Consider the following 14,625-nt stretch of genomic DNA (forward strand, 5'->3'; position numbering starts at 1 on the left):
AGTATAGTAAATTCTTGGTTCTGCATTGCCTAACCTCATTTTGACCCAGGGATTTGTGGTGGGCAGAGCACAAATAGAGCAACAGAGATGCATGGCCATAGGATTTATCCTGTGTTAGCCCTAGATTTTCTGAACTCTACCCAAATGCTATATGGAGAAGTGGACTGATGTTGAAAACATCAGATTTGAATGCTTCAGAATGAATAGTCTGGTCTGTCTAACAGAAATGATGGGTATGTTTCTCCAAATTGCTCATAGAACTGAAATTATTGTCTGACCTATGACTAGGCTTGTTTACCGTAGCAGCTATTGCCATAATGGTTAGTGGAAATTTCCATGTGTGGCTGTGCAGTTATTGCCACGTTTTCATTGTCATGTATCCAGTACAGCAATAAACAGAAACATCTGCAAAGCAAAAAGTTCAGGCTTTGTTCCATAAATATTTAATTTCTCTTGGAATGCAGAAGTCCTGTACATAAGCCCAGAAATTCAGTAGTTCATTAAAACTTAAGAGAAAATAAAATATCCTTTCCAATAATTAAAATATTTTGCTTTAAGTCAGAATCTAATCAAGATGACATGTCTCTGAAAGGCTACACATAAAGGCCAATGGAGATGACCATTCTTTTCTTGGGGAAAAAAATGTACAGGTTTTAGTTTTAAAGCAATTAAACTCAAAAGATTTGTCTGTAAAGATGAAATCGTTCTTTAAGGAACAAGCCAATCTGTATATTTTACATTAATATAGATTTATATGTATTCTGGTATACTGATTGATTACTGGTTGTATTGTATCAAGTTGGTATCGACTTAATGACCATATAGACTTTCTCTAGGATCACCTGTCCCCAACCTAGCTCTTTTAAGATGGCACCCATTGCAATCAAATTATCCACCTTGCTACTAGTTGTCCTTTTTCTTCGTACATTTACCAGCGTAGGCTTCTCCAGAGAACTATGTCAATGGCCAAAGTATGATAAATTGAGCTAGATCATTTATGTTTTAAGAGAAAATTCTGGATTAATATTTTCTATGATACATTGTTTGTTTTCTTGGTTTAATCCATGTAATTCTCAGAAGTCCACACAAAGTATCATTACTCTCTTTTATTTCTTCCTTCTTCAAAATTCAAATTCTCTTCCATAGAGTATCACATAGAAAAACATTGCCTGCACTATTTTGATCCTTGTAGGTATTAACATTTTCAGCATATAACAGTCTTTTCCAAGACCTTCACTGTTATACTACCAAGTGGTAGTTTGCGGCATATTTCTTTATGGTTGGTAGTCAATCCTGAAAGGCAGAAGTTATCCACTACTTCAATATCTTGATTATCAGTTCTGAAGCTGGTTGTGTTTTCTCCTAGTTTTAGAACTCTGAGTTGGTGTTTTGGGTAAAGGTAAAATGGGCTACTTCACTCTGCCATGCAATCAGTTGGGTGTAATAAGTTGGGTAAATCAAAAGGGAGCAATTAAAAAGTGTTGCAAAGGAGTGCTAGTATTTGGAATAGCAAAAGGTCATAATCAACAACACCTTAATTCATGTCCTTCAAATGCACATGTGATCTGTCAGTCAACCTAAAAGAAGACAGATTCTCTATCATATCTCCCCTGCATATAAAATTAATAGCAATTTCAAAGAAGCAGCAATCATAACCACACCAAACATAGCCAACAGTACTCTGAACAGAATGGGACAACTCGCCGCAGCCAACTCACCATGGCCAACTTGCTGCAGCCAACTCCCCATGGCTAACTCCATGGGCCAACTATTTCTAAAATAGTTTAGTTTTTGTCATTCATATTTCATTTAGTCCACCCTTTGGCACCCTTTCTTTAATAATTCTGTTCCATCATTTCTTCGATATTAGTGTAACTATTGTCCCACAGCAAGTTGTCCTGCAGTGAGTTGGCCATTGTGAGTTGTCCCATGGCAAGTTGGCTGTGGTGAATTGGTGACAGCAAGTTGGCCATACTGAGTTGGCTGTGGCGAGTTGCCCTAGACCCTGGCAGAGGAGCTCAGATTGAACCTTTTATTTCAAATTATGCTCCTCCACCACACATCTCTCCTGTCAATTGGGCTAGTTTGGGGGCACACATTTGTATCTTTCCAAATGAGTAGTATTCATGTGTTTAAATCCTATAGGACTAGCAGTCTTCTAGAACAGACATGTCAAACACAAGGCCCGGGGTCCTGATCCGGTCCACGAAGTGGTTTCATGTGGTCCACGAAGCCATCCTGGAAACAGTGAGGGAACGGCCCCCACTGCCTTGGCCCTGGCCCAGAGACCCTCCTTCTGCCAGAGACCCTCAGATCTGTCCCACTCCTGACCAGGCCCCATAGGCACCCTTGATGCAAACGATGTAGAGCTGGCCACGCCCACCCAGTAGGCCATACGCACTCTAGCCACGCCTACCCTGGCCATACACACCCGGCCCCCTGAAATTGAGTTTGACACCCCTGTTCTAGAAGCCTAGCAGATCCAGTTTCAAAAATCCCTAAAGTGACAGTTACATGCATTGGTGAGCTGACATTCAGGCTACTTGAAAGGTGTCTAAAGCTATCTTGGGAACATTTTTTTTATTTTAATTCCATTTATATCCCGCCCTTCTCCGAAGACTCAGGGTGGCTTACAAGCTTAGCAGTAGCCTTCATTCAATGTATATGCCTGCTTATTAGGGCTTTCACACACACCCCAAGCGGCATTATTACAAAGTCAGCTTAATTGCCCCCAACAATCTGGGTCCTCATTTTACCTACCTCGGAAGGATGGAAGGCTGAGTCAACCTTGAGCCTAGTGGGATGCGAACCTGCACTAATTGCAGGCAGCTGGTGTTACTTAAGGAGGCATTAGCCCACTGCTCCACCAAGGCTCATAATGCCCAGAATCACCCAAGCATACTCCATCAACGTTAATACAGTAAATAGCTGAATAGAGGAATCCATCAAGCAAGTAAATTTTTTAATTTTTATTTTATTTTAGTTCCATTTATATCCCGCCCTTCTCCGAAGACTCAGGGCGGCTTACAAGCTTAGCGGTAGCCTTCATTCTATGTATATGCCTGCTTATTAGGGCTTTCACACACACCCCCAAGCGGCATTATTACAAAGTCAGCTTAATTGCCCCCAACAATCTGGGTCCTCATTTTACCTACCTCGGAAGGATGGAAGGCTGAGTCAACCTTGAGCCTGGTGGGATGCGAACCTGCACTAATTGCAGGCAGCTGGTGTTACTTAAGGAGGCATTAGCCCACTGCTCCACCAAGGCACACACACCAATTGTGTTTAAATTGTTATTCATTAAAACCATAAGAACAGCAACAGTCTTGTCCCTGAGGCAAAACAGATATTGGCTTTTGAGGTAGCACAATTGATGCACTACTTATATAAATGTAAAGATATGAAGAATGCAAATTAACATGGCAATGAAGAACACCCCTAGGATGCCACAGGACTTTGGACCTTATTTGAAATTATTTATGCTTGGTTATTTCATTTTTTAAATTTGTTTTTATTTTGGATATTCACTGAATTTTGCTAGCCTGAATGCCTCTAGAAATGTATGTTGATCTGTTCAGAAAAGCCCACCTACAATGGCTGGTTTATAAGTGGGGCAGAAGCACTGTATTGGGACTGAAATAATGGAAATAAGTCTTGTCAGTCTTGGTTTTAATTTGCAAATTTTAAAAAGGTCCAGAAAAATAAAGAAGCATCCTGTTTCCCCATATACGCCCCTTCCTGCTTAGTTGGAAAGCCTTTAAGATATTCGATCCCTCCCAGAAATCTGCAAAATAACCTCTAGTTACTGGAACATTACAGAAGAAATTGGAACTGTTTCTTGGCCAGACATTTTTGGTTAATGCCATATTAAGCTTGGCTCTAGCAGACCAAATCCACTTTTGTTCCACTCTCTTGAGGGCAGCAGCAGCAAAATGCCATTCCGAGGAATTTGTCTTTTAGTGTGTCTTCTTTGTATGACACAAATAGCAGCTCAACAAAACACCAGACCCAAGAAAAAGCCAGACCCAAGGATAGGTAAGGAGCCAAGAAGTGTCTGTTTCCTTTATTGAAACTTTCATGTATTATTTTGTATGTATAGTCTATATGCACATAAGATTATATTGCTTTCTTATTCTTCTCTCTTTGTTATTTTATCCCATCCCCCCCCCCGCCATTACTTCTGATTTATTAAGTAAAGAAAGCTCAAAACATTAGGAGGTGTAAACCAGATTATGTTCTAATTTTTAACTTTTAGGGAATTCCAAAGATGTTTTTGGTAACTTCAAAATACATTATTTACCTTGCTTCTCAAATGTGGCTAGTTAACTTCTTTGTTTTCTCCACATAACCTGGACATGTACCAGAATGTCAGGAATGTGGAGGTTGCCTAGGGAATTTTTGCCCTTGCATGATTAAGATATATTTATTATTGATTTGAAGAAGCTTACATTCTTGGGATTCATTTACAGTATGGATATGAACATGACTGAAAACTTCCTAATGGGCTATAAAAACTAAATGTAATTTCTAAAGCTTTTCCCCCCAAACAATAAGATAGATAATATAGTTCCAATCATTTGTTCACTGGAGAATTCAAGTGTATCCCAAACTTATATAACCACATCCAGAGTTAACATGATGAACATTTTTGGCAATACTGATTGGAGGTGAAACCTTAAACAGAAAACTCAGCTAAATTATTTTTAAGTAAAGAAAATGATTTTAGGTCTTTACATTAAGATTTTAAAATCTTAATTTGATGGCATCTGGTATAGGAAACATCTGGTGTAGAAAAACATGGGTTAGTTTGAAGTGTTGCAAATGATTCACAAATGGAATGGATAGGGGAATAGCAAAACTTTTATCAGTTTTGCATATTCCACTCCAAAAACCAAGCTACTGTGCTAGGTGGTGTGAGTGTTGGAATTTGGTGATGTAATTGGATGAGTATCCAGAATGTCAGAAATGGGTCCTAGGGCTGTAGTTTGCTTATTTTGTTTATAGACCTTTACTTGGTTAACCAGCAATAGAAATGTAAGACCTGAGGAAGAATAGGTGTATTCATTTGTAGTGAGTTGGTGCAGAGGTACACTGAACAACAGACCTGTGTAGGAGATGTCCACATTGAATACTTTCCTGACCATTCAATAATTAGCAATTATATTAATTAAACTGAAATACTAAAATAGTTGTACATATACATATATGCTCCTTGGTGGAGCAGTGGGCTAATGCCTCCTTGAGTAACACCAGCTGCCTGCAATTAGTGCAGGTTCACATCCCACCAGGCTCAAGGTTGACTCAGCCTTCCATCCTTCCGAGGTAGGTAAAATGAGGACCCAGATTGTTGGGGGCAATAAGCTGACTTTGTAATAATGCCGCTTGGGGTGTGTGTGAAAGCCCTAATAAGCAGGCATATACATAGAATGAAGGCTACTGCTAAGCTTGTAAGCCGCCCTGAGTCTTCGGAGAAGGGCGGGATATAAATGGAATTAAAATAAAAAATTAAATTAAATATAGAAGCAAGACAGTTTAAAACAAGATTGATATTGTGATGACTATAACTAGTTGATTAAACTGAATTTGACTAGTGCCTAAAGAACCATTAGCATTGATACCCTTCTCATATGCTTTCTTTTAAATTTATAAGGCCCTTTCAATTCTCATAATGAATTTCAAATAAAACATGACACAAAGGTGAATTGACCTTGTCACTTTATTATGATAACATTAAACCAAATAGTCAAGTTTGAGGATATTTACTGCATTTCAAAACTGTCCTTTATATATTCTCTCTCAAAAGTTGCTCTTCTGCAAGTCCATAATGAAGGAGGATGCCTAGGAAAATTCCAGATCACTAAAACTAAAATATTAACAAAAAATATGACCATAAAACAAAGAGAAGTGTTAGAAAATTTAACAGGATTTGAAATAGTAAAGAAGGTTAAATATTTTGGGGTATATATTACAGCTTCCAATGTGAAATTATATAAAAACAATTATGAACTGTTATGGCAAAATGTACAAAAGGAGATTGATAGTTGGAAAAAATTACAATTGTCTTGGTTGGGGAGAATTGCAGCCGTGAAGATGAATGTCTTACCAAAATTTTTATTTCTGTTTCAAATGATACCAATATTTAAGAAAGATGCAAATTTAAATGAGTGGCAAAAAGGTATTAATAAATTTATCTGGGCAGGGAAAAGACCGAGAGTAAAGCTTAAAATAATGCAAGATGCACGTGAGAGAGGGTGTCTGAAGATGCCCAATTTGAGATTATATTATGATGCAGTTGCACTATCAACAATTAGTGACTGGTTTAATTTAACAGATGAAAAAATATTGAATATTGAGGGGTATGATTTATTGTATGGATGGCATGCATATTTATTTTATGATAAAAAGGTGGATAATGTTTTTAAGACTCACATTCTTAGGAATGCTTTGTTGCGAGTTTGGAAAAAGTACCAATATATTTTAAATAATAGAATACCTATGTGGGTAATACCCAGACATGCAATAGGAAATATAAATGTGGAGCAGAAACAAGAGGTGATTACGTATAAAGAACTTCTTAGGATGGAAGGGAATATTTTGAAACTGAAACCTTTAAATGTATTAAAAGAAGAAAAGATAGTACAGACTTGGTTTCAGTTTATACAACTACAAGCTAGATGGAAAGAAGATCAGAAAACTGGTATAACAAGTTGATGAAAATCTGATAAAGCAAATTAGAGATCAAAGTCAATCGCATATAAAAAGGCTATATGACGCACTAATAGAGATTGATTCAGAATCGGAGTTAGTTAAAGATTGTATGATAAAATGGGCTCAGAATATTCAAGAGCCCATAATGATGGATACTTGGGGAAAAAATTGGGTTAGAAATGTAAAATTTACACAAGCGCAAAACTTAAGAGAGAATTTTTATAAGATGTTTTATAGATGGCATTCAGACCCTAAAAGGTTAGCATGTATGTATCCAAACCAACCACCTAAGTGTTGGAGATGTAATAGTGAAGAGGCTACTTATTATCATATATGGTGGACATGTAAAAATGTTAAAGCCTTTTGGATAAAAATGTGGTGGATTCTTCAGAAAGTTTTTAAGAAAAAGATAAGATTTACTCCACAGTTATTTTTATTGGGGATTATTTTGGATTGTACCATTATTGAAACCAAATTAATGTTACATTTAATAATGGCAGCTAGACGTTTGGTGGTGCAACACTGGAAGAAAGAACATTTACCTACAATAGAACAATGGATACTTAAAGTAATGGATGTGGCTGTAATGGCAAAATTTTCAGCATATTTGAAAGAACAATCACAAGAAAAATATATTTTGGAATGGAGAAGATGGATTGATTATATTCAAAACAAATATGGGACTAAAAAGTTTCAAATAGCTTATGAATAATTCTTAACAATTATAGATGTGTTATAACTATTTTAGTTTTGTTATAAGGGAGTTAAAGAGTGGAAGGTTTGTTAACGTTTTAATAGATATTTAGCATACGTTTGCATAAGATTGTTATATATAACACCCTGTATTCTGCTTTGGGAAGTCTGGGGGGGGAGGGAAGGGGGGAGGGTTGAGGGGGAGGGGGAGCTTTTATTATTAAATTTTGTAAAACGTTTCAATAAAAAAAAAAGAAAATTTGTGATCTGGATCACTGTGGTGGGCAAGTTTTTATATATGATTGTTGATCTTCCATCAGAACCAATTAAGTTACTATGTTTTCATTCTGTTTACAGTACATAAAAGTGAATTAAGAGCTGACGTTTCCTGTAAGTCTAGTTAATTAGAGACTACTAACTTCTCCCTCATTGTGAGGTTGTGAGTTACATAACAGTAGCTATTATGCATCAGCTCTTCGGCTTTGAAACGGAGATGAGCACCGGCCCCTAGAGTCGGAAACGACTAGCACGCATGTGCGGGGGAACCTTTACCTTTTTTAGATTAAATGTAATTTGAAGCCCAAGGGAGTCATATTTTGATTTAAAACTTGTGGTAACCATAAGTAACGTACATGTAAACAAGGTTTGATTTACACAAGAATTTTGACTTTAACAGTCCACAGAGGTATACAGTGCCATAAATGGAAGGAAGAAAATTAAATAATTGTACATGGTGTATAATATACCTCCAAATGGGAGTGGTCATATGAGAAACATAAAGTTTTGATAAATAATAAGAAATAGTGTAGAACAGGCAAAGAACTAGGATTGCGGGGTTTTTTAGCTCATTCTTTTAAAAAAACTGCAGTAAAAAGAGGGAGACATTTTGTTTTTTGTTTCTGAGGTATGGAAACATTTTCAGTTGCTAACTATAAAACGTATATGAGTATATAAATTTAGGACAAATACACATTATTTGTTTTTTTAATTTTCACTTGAGGTTACATCTCTAATAGAGGAAGAAGTTCTCATTCTACTCATCAGTTTGAATGTGCAGATATTAGTTGCAAACAAATGTTATCCTTTATCTTGTTACTTAACAGATGCTGTAAGCCTCAGAATGATTGAAGAACTTAAAGAGCAACTAGACAATCTTTCCCAGGAGGTAGCCTTACTAAAGGAAAAGCAAGCACTTCAGACAGGTATAAAATCCATCAGTCCTAACTTTTAAATCACAAAATTGATTTGGTTGTGGAACAAATTTTAAAAAAACGGATTTTATTCCAGGAGAATAAATTTTTGGAGTAATGGGCATATTTGCTATATTGAGTGGATTGTGTGTTTTCTGAAAATGGCTGTTGCATTGTTTGGGATTAATTAAAAGAATCCCATAAATGTTTGTTAAAAAAAATTCAGCATAAATCAGAGATGGCTTGTGGTTTCCAAAATGTTGAAACATTCTTTAACTCATAATAACAATGCTTACACCAGATGAACATACTCACAGCAAAAAAAAAATTACATCAAAAACAAGCGCATTTCAAGTACACTCCCTATATTGCCATACACATATCATTCGTAATCATTCCTTTTCCTTATATCACTACGACCCTATTGCTTGTGCAATATGGGTGGTGTGTGAAATTTCTAGGAAATCCACAATATGTTGGTATGGATTCCGAACTTGATACTTAGAACTGCCCTTTAGTACTTAGATTGTTCCCTGGTCTCAAGGCCCACAATTACTTAATTGTCAATCATAAAAACTCTAAATAAGCAAGTGATTTGGGGCTAAAAGCAAAAGTTGTTGAGACTGTATTCACATAGCATTAATTAGTTATTCAAAGCAACAGAAAAAGAGAAAATATGAACCAAGGGTCTGCTGAGCCAAAAGGCAGACAGAAAAAAAAATTGAGTCATCATCCACAGAAATGGCTCAGGAGAGAGATGCAGCACAACTGTCTAAAGCACCTCTCTGCTGGAGGGATGCCATCACCTAGCTGGCAGAGAGAGGGATAGTGTTCTTGGTGAAACATAAAACGGTAAACATTACATGACCAAACTATCTGGATTGCTAAACGTTTCATCTGTTCCTCCTCCTGTGCCAGTTAAACTCCTTGCAAACAAAATTACTATCTGCAATTATACACTAAATGTTTGCCAGTGATTGTGTCAGGCTTTCCCTGAGGAAAAAAATCCTCAAAACTATAGGCATACCATTTCTCATTATGGAAAAGTCCTTCAGTATTTGCTTCTTGACCCAGCAGCATTGAAAGGGCTTAACACATTCTGCTAGCTGTTGTTGCTGTGAGGAAAATAGGAAAATAGGTGGGCAGGAATGTTTATAAAAAGATGGGTGCTATGACTAAAGTTAACTTGATAATCAGTTATAAAAGTGCAGCAATGTGAGTGGACTAAAGCGCACACTCCACCTTTTGCAGCCATTACCATATCCAATGCTTGACGATTCTGTACCACTACCTCCCGTATTTCCCCCTGTTCCCTATTGAGTTGTGTAAATGCCTGTATGGTGTGGTTAAACATTTCCTCTGTCCAGTCACCTAATTCTAATGGTTTAAAAGTCCTCATGTATGGCATTCTTTTTTGATAATAACTTGTTTCTCCCTTCTTCTTTTCTTGTTTTTATTAGTTTGTCTGAAAGGTACCAAGATCAACCTAAAATGTGTCCTGGCTTTTTCCAATGCCAAGACCTATCATGAGGCCAGTGAAGACTGCATTTCTCAGGGTGGCACCCTCAGTACACCACAGACAGGTGACGAAAATGATGCTCTCTATGACTATGTGAGGAAGACCCTGGGGAATGAGGCGGAAATTTGGCTTGGCATCAATGACTTGGCAGCGGAGGGAAAATGGGTAGACATGACAAGCAACAGCATTAGCTATAAGAATTGGGAAACAGAGATCACCACCCAACCTGATGGAGGGAAGCAAGAAAACTGTGCAGCATTGTCTGCAGTGGCTGTGGGAAAGTGGTTTGATAAGAGGTGTAGAGATCAGTTGCTCTATGTGTGCCAGTTCATGATTGTTTAATAGAAAGATTCATCTCTGAGAAGGTTTAATCAATATAGTCCATTGATCTCTGGAGTTTTGTGTGTGCATCTGTGTGTTTGCTTAAACATAGACATATGAATACTATGAGAGATACATATGTACACACATAATACAGAAAAAGTAATGGCAATGGATTAGAATGAATTAGATCTATGTTGCACTTTAATTGGTTATAAGCTACATCCTATTTGTTAGAAGCAACATTATTCTTGCTTAGGTACAAATTATAAATATCTATATTTTTACATTCAGAATTTATTACAAAGACTTCACTTTTGGGAACATTCAAACTTTGTGCCAAAATCTCAATTTATTATTACATGCAATTTTCCTGCAGTCTTTTTTCTTTTGCTAATCGCACAAAATTAAAGTGGCTTTTGTTAAACTGTCCCTATCTGTTGGACTAAATAGTTAAATAGTTCATCTGAAGATTTCGGCACTGAACTCAAAAGTAAGCAGAGCTGCATTAGTTTATCCTATGTGAACAATAAGAAAAGAAACAACAAAGGAACTAACAAAAATATTTTACCTGTTTTGCTAAAATATATATTTCTAAGTTGCTTACCTGTATCTCTTCTACAATTTCCTCCTGGGCATATCTAGATTAAAAACATTAGGTACAAATTAAGAAAAAGTAAAATAGGAGAAGAACTGACCTACTGCTGTAAAAAATTGTACCAATGCTTGGAAAGGAAAAGATTTCAGAAGGTTGCTATAGCACCAATCTTCACCCAAGTAACATGGTCATTGAGGGCTCCCATAGAAACATTAGGGAATCAACCATCAGCTTGATTCTGACTATGGCTCTTGATAATTGTATTTCCTTATTTATATGTAGGATTTATTTCCATTCACAAAGGAGAACATTTTTCATCTGTTGAATGACCGAGTTTCCCCATTTATTTGAATAAAGAGGATATCTATTGGCAAAAGTACAGTGTTTGAAAGTGCCTTTAGTATTTTCTGGATAAGTATGTTGATTTTCAACCCAGTGGCTCATTGGAAAGAAATTATGTAAGAGAGTTTGGACTTGGGCTGTCTGCCAGTGCAGTAACTTTCTGAAGATGGATTAGAATGGAACCAAGTTTGGAGTGGCAGAGAAACCATGAAAACAGATATTATACTTGAAAATTGGCCAGATTGGTCTTAGGGCTTCTAGTACATTTCTGGAAAGAAGCAGTTGGTCAGTTTTTCTCTTATGTGATCTACAGCAGACATATGCAGTTTTAATTGGGGAATGCTATAAACTTAAGTTTCAGTCTCTAGATCCCCACTTCTATACTTTTATGTATTCAGGATAAAAGACTAGGAGAGAAACACAAGTAGGTTACTAGGGACTCCAATCATGAGTACACTTGTTCCAGCAGTTAGGATCCCTTCAGCTTTGCATGGCAAGTGCACAGATGTTTGACCTGGAGCCTTTGCACATCACTCCTTCTCACTATATGTCCATTTTCATTAATTCAAATGTCCAAGTAAATCTATGCAGAGTTACGTCATATTCCCTGTTGTATTTAAAAAGAAAGGACTGCTGACTATGGAAAGAGCTCACTGATGGCTGAAACTTATGGTGGAATGGAATACAAAATTTTATAATGCTCTGTATTTAGCTGGTACCACCCATGAAATAAAACTGCTGCATGAAATAAATTCAGGTTTCCATCTCTTCTGTAATACCCCCACACATAAAAGTAATGCTTATAGCCCATTAGTCAGATCCCATTAAAACCAGAACAACCAATGAATTATTAATCAGGCTTCACTAATTCTAGTAGGATTTAGATCTATATCCTGGAACTCACAGGTTGTGAAATTAAGGTATGCCAATGTGGCTATCTGGATTTAATTTGTATAGCTTGATTTATTCAAAGTATTCAAAAACAAAATCAAGAGCACTCTAGCAAAGGTAAGATTTTTCCAGCATAGAGGTTTTGTACGTGTATCACAAAATCTCATTTCATATATTTTTATAAGTCCCTATTCATTAATCTAACATTTAATATTTGTGCTTTTATCTGAGTTTTGCACCAACTCTCTAGCAGTACATATCACAGCAATGAAAGCAACTATGGCAGAAAATTGAAACACGTAGAACTGTGCAACCAAATTATTTAGACACAAAGTATGTGAATTGAGCTTCTGAGCAATTATCAAAGGTACTTCCAATCACCAATTTATAGCAAGCGTATGATTTCAATATATATACAAATCACTGATTAAAATACTGAGCAAGTGTAGGGGAATGTGTCTATCAATTTCTTTGATGCAAAAATTCAAGACTAGAGTTTGAATAAACTTATTCAAAACTTTGCTATATTTTGTATTTTGTCATCTTTTTAATTCATATCAATTCCTGCAACTGTAGTATCCTCATATAAGAACACTCATTGATCATGTGGTAAGAACACCTGTTGTATTAATGTTATTGAGAAGTCCGAGCAGACAAAGCTTTTTTATTGTCATGATGGACCTCTCAATATTTTCAACTGAGCCAGACTTCTCAAACAGCTCTTGATCCTTCCTATTTATGCTATTCCTACACCTAAGAGGTTTCTGTCTCTACAAGCCACACAGGAGAAGAAAGGACCATGGAAAAAAGATGTAATAAAAGAAAGATAGAAGCTGGTGGCTTTTTGGAGGGGGGGGGAGAAATGGTTTTTGGGCCTTGTCCAAAACTCTGTAATACTCCATTCATCTCAATAACTTGAAAGAGCTAAAATGGCAGTTTTCCTAAACAGGTGGATTCCAACTATTCAATACTGACCTTGGCCAGTATTTTAAAGCACTCAAAATCTTACTATTGAGACAGATGATAGACATAACATCTGCATCCCCAATCCCTATGTGTGGGTTAATGATTATGCCAGTCTTCAGATGTGTTAAAAGTACAAATTGTAAATTCCTAATTAGCATGGTCAGTTACCATGATGATTGGGAATCTGGAAATTCTGGGAATTGTAGATCAAGTATTTTAGAAGGATGCCATGGTAGGAAAGGCTACAGGAATTAATTGTTTTTGATTAGCAGCATTTAGGTTTCACCTGAGGAAATCTGAGAATTTAGTAGCATAAAATATAACTAGCTTCTGTGGAGAGGGGAGAGGTGAATGCTCTGTAGAACCCTAATACCTGAGTTTGTCTTTAAGTTCATCTGGTCTATATAGTATATGGTAAGGAGACATTGTTCAGAATTTGTTAAGTGTGACAGCAATATTGCCATTTGATGTCTTGTAATGAATGGCTTTACAGGACTCTGATGAATGGTTGGTAACAGAAAATTTAATGACTTGATTAATGCTGACACTAAAATCATATGAACAAGAACTAGCAGCAACAAACTGATGTGGAAGATGATAATTTTGAACTCACAGTCCCTGCATCCCTTCCCCACAAAAAGTGATTTCCAGAATTTTAATTCTCAGCACTAGTTTGCAACTCACTTAACATTTTGAAATTGTTTTACAACAGAAAGCAGAAGGGGGCCCTTGAGAAAAATCAAAATATATCCTAATTAAAATTAAGATCACTGTGTTTTGTGCTGTATTTTTGAAGCACCCTTTGGAAATATTGGGTGATGTGGAATGTTATAGAGCAGAGGTCTCCAACCTTGGAGGGAAGGAGAGCAGCTTCAAAATTGGTATGCATGCGCGTGTGTGCACGCACAGGACCATGCATACTGGCACAGCACTAGCACCCCTGTTCATGCATGCAGCATGCGCTGGCACCGTGCACATATGCAAATGGCCATGCACCCCCAACGGCAGGTAGTGGCCCTTTCGTGCATGTGCAAATGGGCTGTGCAAACCACCCAGGCTAGCATTCCCATTTGCACCCATGCATGTGCAAACAGGGCTGCAGGCACTAGAGCGAGTGGGGGAGGGGAAATAAGCGCCCATGTGTGCATGCACAGGCCAGCCGTTTGTGCAGCCTGCTGGCCATGAGCCTGCAGCCCAATCCTGGGCCACGGACCATAGGTTAGGGACCCCTGTTATAGAACATTATACAGATTGATGGTGGGAGCTCACAGCCAAGGATTTTGCTGCCAATATTGTAACCCACTCTACTGCCTATAGAGAAGCCGGCTAAACTGATAGCTGACATTTCTTCAGCAAGGCCCACCACTGAATCTAAAGGTAGCATATTGGGTTTTATT

The 14,625-nt window shown here is 37.2% G+C and overlaps 2 protein-coding genes across 2 annotated transcripts in view; one reads left to right on the top strand and one right to left on the bottom strand.

Moving 5' to 3' along the window:
- Positions 1-14,625, bottom strand: part of CDCP1 (CUB domain containing protein 1) — a 112,650-nt gene that overhangs the window by 13,640 nt on the left and 84,385 nt on the right. Inside the window, exon 9 of the mRNA XM_081344333.1 lies at positions 11,039-11,072. Within this exon, the coding sequence (XP_081200459.1) occupies positions 11,039-11,072 (34 nt within the window). The remainder of the gene's footprint in view (positions 1-11,038; positions 11,073-14,625) is intronic.
- Positions 3,903-13,054, top strand: CLEC3B (C-type lectin domain family 3 member B). The gene is made up of 3 exons (XM_081344339.1): positions 3,903-4,035; positions 8,505-8,603; positions 10,052-13,054. Exons 1-3 carry the CDS (start codon positions 3,933-3,935, stop codon positions 10,450-10,452), a joined length of 603 nt encoding a protein of 200 aa, XP_081200465.1. The 5' UTR covers positions 3,903-3,932; the 3' UTR covers positions 10,453-13,054.

The sequence above is a fragment of the Vipera berus genome (assembly GCF_964194415.1).
Source record: "Vipera berus genome assembly, chromosome: Z".
In the NCBI taxonomy this organism is placed as follows: domain Eukaryota; kingdom Metazoa; phylum Chordata; class Lepidosauria; order Squamata; family Viperidae; genus Vipera; species Vipera berus.